Genomic DNA, 6,000 nt, shown 5'->3' with positions numbered 1-6,000 from the left:
TGTAGCTTATATTCCAGGAAAAGTTGACTGTAGTCATCTAGTTTAGAAAAGTTGCTCAAGGAGAAAAGCATAACCAAAATTATATAACCTAATATCCTTTCTTTATAACCCTTTAATCTGCTGCACTGTGGATTGCAGTTCTTTTCCTTTACAATTAAAACAGATATTTGCATGTAATGTTTCAGTTAATCATTTTAGATCTCAAACATGTTGCTAAAGCTCCCATTCAAATGCCATGGCTTTATCTCACTTTTTTTTACAAGTGCATTTGATTTTTTGAATTTTGGCAGCTCCACTGAGCCACCAGATAATGGAGTGATCATTGAGCTGGTGGGTAGAATGTCAGTGAATAGGTTAGATTGCTCTAGATTGTGTTGTGAATTCAATATTAGAATCATGGAGCACTACAACACAGAAACAGGCCCTTTGGCCCATATAGTCCATTACAAACTATTAATCTACCTAAATCCCACTGACCTGCACCTAGATCACAGACCTCCATACCCCTCTCATCCACATACCTAATTTCTCTAAATGTTACAACTGAACCTGCATCCACCACTTCTGGCAGCGTATGCCACACTCTCACCACCCTCTGAGTGAAGAAGTTCCCCTCAAAATATTTCACCTTTCACCCTTAACTATGACATCTAGTTCTAGTCTCACCCGACCTCAGTGTTTATCACTAGGCCACTTGCGTTTTAGCCTATCTATACCCCTCATAAACCTTAACAGACCTCCTTTGTGATCCAGGAAATAAAGTCCTAACTATTCAATCTTGCCCTATAAGCTCAAGTCCCAACAACATCCTTTAAGTTTTCTCTGCACTCTTTCAATCTCTGATGAATTCTGCAAATGCCTCCATTTTTTTTTAAATGAAGCAATCTCGATAGGAAGTTTCTGTAGGTATGTTCTTTCAAGTTTTTTTCTGAGGTTTATGCCAGCTACTTGAATTATCTGTTTTTCACGTACAATCTGAAAATAAGTAGTAACCAAAATAGCATAGCTTATCTGCCCAGCATTTTGTTTTAATAAGTTACAGCTGGAGGAATGTCTCGCATCTCTTACCTGTAACATGGAGGACTTTGAAATATCTGGAAGAGTGAGCAGACCTGAAACTTGCAGCCAGCCATGAGGGGAAAAAATTACTTTGCATCAAAGTTCAATTCAGTTACTGTATTAAATAGTGAAACATTTTGAAACAAGGATTAAATTCTCATGTCAAGCATTATCTTTTCAACTTCAGAAAATTCTGAAATGTGATTGTGTCATTCAAATTAGCAATATTTGTATTCCTTAGTTGTACATAAAATTTGCACTTGAATTTTTCCTTTGAAAGTCCTCTTGATGACAAGACCAATTACAATTAAGATGAACAACTGAAGAGAATATGTATTCCCTCAAGGTGGTTAATCTTTGGTTCCGGTTTTCTTACCTTGTTACTGTACATCTCCCCACTAACAAATAACAAACCCTCTACAATACAGTACCTGTTCTATAGTTGTCTATCATTAGATATCAATGATTTAGGTTTTCCATCAAGATTTACAACCCACCACTGAGCTTGGAAAAACGGTTCACAAATCTCCAGCTTCAGTATTCTTATGTAACTTTAAATATGTTTTAAAAAAAAGCATGTTGGATAAGCCACACTTGAAATGTACTAAATAGGGTGCACTTGGGGGCAGTATGTGCAATTTTGGTTACTACACAATGCAGGATGAACATGGTTAAGCTAGAGAGGGTGCTGAAGAGATTCACAAGAATGTTACATGAATGGATGGCTCGAGTTACCCAGGTTGATTGGATAGGTTGGGTCTGTTTTCCCTGACAGAACAAAGCCAAAAAGTGTGTATGTATACAATGAGGATTAGTTTGGGTAGATATCTACTCGCTATCCCCTTTGGCAGGAGTGTGTAAAAATGAGAGGGCACAAGTTTAAAGTGAGAGGGGAGAGATCTGCGGATATATTTTTCATATGGAGAGTTGGTACTTAAAAATGAACTGGCAGAGGGGGTAGTAGAGAAAGGAACAATAACATTCAAGGCATCTTGGTAGTTGTTTGAATAAAGCCAAATGAAACAATATAAATAGGCATGATAGTTGGCATAGGCTCAGTGGGGAACTCAATGGCTTCCGTTAGCAAGTAGCAGGATAACTGGCAACTCAAACTGTAAGGAATCTCAAATATTAAAGCTGAAGGGAGCTGAAAGCATTAAGTGGTATTTAAATACCCTGTGGAGAAAAAAATAATTGTCACATTTGCCTAATATTACCCTATATGTGTAAAAAAAATTTAAATAACCTACACAACTAAACAGTTTTTCTGAATGAATACTATTATTGGAGTGGAAGAATTTTATATAATAATAAATAACAATAAATATTGGAATTCATTTGTTATATTTTTGACATAAAATGAGCATATTCAGTTCTAATTTTCATCTCTATCCACACAGTAAATGTGTAATATTGATCGTCTCCTGATGGACAAAAAAAAAAGTAATTTTATCATTTATGACAGAATCACCAGATTTACAATCAGGTTCAAGTAATTATTTCTGGCTACCTGTAATCATGAATGGGGCTTTTTCATCTCCTCTGTTACCTGGGTTTTAATTGATTTTTATCCTCCTAAAACACAGTTGGAAAAAAATGTGCAAGTAGTCCAAAATTCTTACAGGAAGATTTTCATTTTGAATGTTAATGTCATTTTGCAATTTACTAGGTTGGTAACGTAATGTACATCAAAAACAATGCAAGATGTTTTCCATTCGTTTAAACACCAAATTTTATTTGTCCTCTAATCAGAAATACAGATAATATCAATGCCAAAAGGCACAACATGATACATTAACTGTCAAAGTGTCTCTAATTCCAATAGTTGAACTCAACAGATTACACTAAAATACAATATTCATCTTGGTAAACATAGACCACAATGTGTCATGGGGAAACCAAACTGAGTTTAAAGAGATTGAAACTAAGGCACTGAAGAATAAAAATATTCTTCACAAGTCAAGAAAACAGATATGACAATATCTTAAGCTCTTATATTGAAACACAAGTGCAGACTACCCCCTACCTTGATAGATCTTTGTCAGTAAATGCAGGGCATTTTCAACACCCACAATTCACATGCTGTGCATCAGCAATTAACTATGCATCTTAAAACAGCCAGAATTATGTTCTGTATAATCCTACAAATCCGAGGAGTTATTGGTATAAAATTTTATCATGCACTTATCAGAAATTTAGGGCCAAGGGATAAGTTCTTCAAAGCAGAATGCCCTTTTACCTGGTTAATCATATTAACTTCAGGTACCATAGGAAACGATAGCAAACAATTGCCAAGACATGACAAACAATAGCCAATCAAGTGTGCTTCCCATCAGCTGATACACAGCATGTTTACAAGAAAATAGAAGATTCAAATCAGTCTGAAAGCTCAAAATGCACACAAATTCATTTGAAAACTGATAAACAAGATTTCAGACATCCAGCTGGACTGATCAATCATTTCCGCACTGGATGGTCAGAACCCTGACAGAAATTACCTGTGCCAAATCAATGTTGGTATCTTAAAGCACTGCATTTTTCAAAAGGGTGAAACCAGAGGTTTACACAGCAACTCTGCAGGTTGCTAACTCTAAAATAATCAACGTACATTTGATAATCATCTCCACTGACTTCACATATATTGTGCATTAAGGAGAATGGAATTGTGTAGTGTTCTTAACCTTCTGACAATTAGTTTGCAGAGAAATGGGCAGAGGCCTATTTACCTGCTCACCTTGAAGAACGTATCATGGAGATGCCTGAGAGAAGCAGTAAATATTGTATGATGACTATTCCTCAACATGATTAAGCCCATAATTTAAAAACAAGGTACTCTATGAAAGATATTCAATGAATCTACAATTTGCAAGGGCAGTGCAGTTTAAAGGGAATTTGCATTGCATTCCTGTTTTAGTAAGAAAGTGTGGCTTTTAATATAATTGTTAGAGTAATAAAACTTTTTTTGGAGGAGGACTGCATTTTTGATGCATGTTTTAAAACTCCACATGTACATTCACCGGCTCAGACACCTTAATAGAAACATGCACAGAATGAGTGAAATTCAAACTATTAACCAACTGTTTTACTGTTTTTAAGCATTTAAAGTACAACACATTTGCAAAAATACCTTTAATCCTGCAAGCAGTTGGTTGGACTAAACGTTGCCCAGATACTTCACTCAAGAGATTTGCTCACGCTTATTCCTCTTGTTAGGCAGCAGGATTTAATTGCTGGCCATTTTTATGAGCTGATAACTTGTCCTGACCATGTTTCATGCTTTGTTCCTGGTGCTAGATGGGTGATGACCACCTCAACAGCCTGCTTCTTCTCATTTTTGGGAGGAATTTGACAGACCTTGTACGAGACCTCATCACCTTCCATTGGAACATATTCTCCTTCAATACTGATAGGGAAAGAAATTAAATAGTCAGACAGCATATTCTGCATAAAAATAAATCTGTAATAACTTGTGCATCCATTTACTATATACATTATATAATTCAAAATTGCATATTAATTTATGACAGTAAATAATTAAATGTAATGTTAATTTTTATCTCTACAATCCTTTTCCATCGATAACAGTTTCACAGTACATACTATTTTTATTAAATCATAGTAGGGGATGGAAATCCAGAGTAACACATGCAAAATGCTGGAGAAACTCAGCAGGTCTGGCAATATCTAGGGACAGAAATAAGCAGTAGACGTTTTGGCCTGAGACCCTTCATCAGGAGTGGAATGGGGAAGAAGCCTGAATAAAAACTGATGTGGTGGAGGGGGTGTGGGGGGAAGAGGGGAAGGATACACGCTGGCAGGTGATGGGTGAAAGAAGGTTAGGGGAAGGTAGGTGGGTGGGGATGAAGTAAGAAGCTGGGAAATGATAGGTGGAAAAAGGCTGAAAGAGAAGGAATTTGATAGGAGAGGAGAGTGGACCATCAGAGAAAGTGAAAGATATGGAGCACCAAAGGGATGTGATAAGGGCCGAAGAGAAGAGAGCAAGAAGGAATCCAGAAAGGGGAATAGAGAAAGAGAGAAGGGGGCAGAGGAAAAATTACTGGTAATCAGAGAAATCAGGTTACAATGAAAATCAACTCTTACGTTTCTACTTATGAAAGTATCTTCTTTTGAAGAGTCTGTTTTGTTAGTCATTATATAAATACTGACAACATGACAGTAGAACCATCTGTTGATGCAGATACCCAATGCTCTCAGTACCTCTATGCAAGCCATTACATTTTATTAGTTAAAGTATCAGAACTAGGAAAGGCTCACTGTGCCCACCTAAGATACCAAAGATCCATGGAACAATGGGAATCTGGGTGCAGCAGCATGTAAAAACCAAAGAGGCAAAAGGGAATGGAGAAGAATCTACCACAGATATGAGGGGTGATATGAGGAAATTATACCAGGAAATTATACAGCAGTTTTTCCTGCATCTGCCAGCAAGCAATTACTAGAAACAATAGAATAACCTAAAGTTGAACATTTTCAACTAATCAGACAGAAAGGATGCCCAAGGAAACTGATCTCATCAAAGTTACAAAAGTGGAGGATGGGTTAATAACTAATGTACATCATAGTAAATAATCCACCTTATTCTCATGTCGAAATATCAATGGCTCAGTATCTGGCTCACCAGATGCTGGATATGCTCTGGATGCACCACTGCTCCCGTTCCCACAGTCCCTTCCATTTGCCAGTGCTGTGTTTCCCAGATTCCCTCCAACTGTCCAGGACCCTGACTCACTCGCTTCTTCTGATCTGCTGGAGTCCTTTTCCCCATGTTCCACAGCCCCAATTCCCACACTCCCTTCTGATATGTCAAGGAGCCAGATCCTGTATTCTCATCTCCTCACCAAGGCCCTGGTTACTGAACTTCCACTCAATCTGCTGGGTGCCTGTTTCCCACACTGTTTAAACTGTCAAGGTTGCAATTTC

The 6,000-nt window shown here is 37.3% G+C and overlaps 1 protein-coding gene across 4 annotated transcripts in view; it reads right to left on the bottom strand.

Annotated features, from left to right (window-relative positions):
* Positions 1-2,773: 2,773 nt before the first annotated feature.
* Positions 2,774-6,000, bottom strand: part of carhsp1 (calcium regulated heat stable protein 1) — a 71,519-nt gene continuing 68,292 nt past the window's right edge. For all 4 annotated transcript variants that reach the window (XM_059979433.1, XM_059979435.1, XM_059979432.1 and 1 more), the window contains one exon: positions 2,774-4,462. In XM_059979433.1, the coding sequence (XP_059835416.1) occupies positions 4,300-4,462 (163 nt within the window). In that variant the 3' untranslated portion in view covers positions 2,774-4,299. The remainder of the gene's footprint in view (positions 4,463-6,000) is intronic.

The sequence above is a fragment of the Hypanus sabinus genome, chromosome 9 (genome assembly GCF_030144855.1).
Source record: "Hypanus sabinus isolate sHypSab1 chromosome 9, sHypSab1.hap1, whole genome shotgun sequence".
Classification (NCBI taxonomy): Eukaryota; Metazoa; Chordata; class Chondrichthyes; order Myliobatiformes; family Dasyatidae; genus Hypanus; species Hypanus sabinus.
The sequence above is the reverse complement of the archived record's forward strand: the minus strand, read 5'-3'. Positions and strand labels throughout refer to the sequence as shown.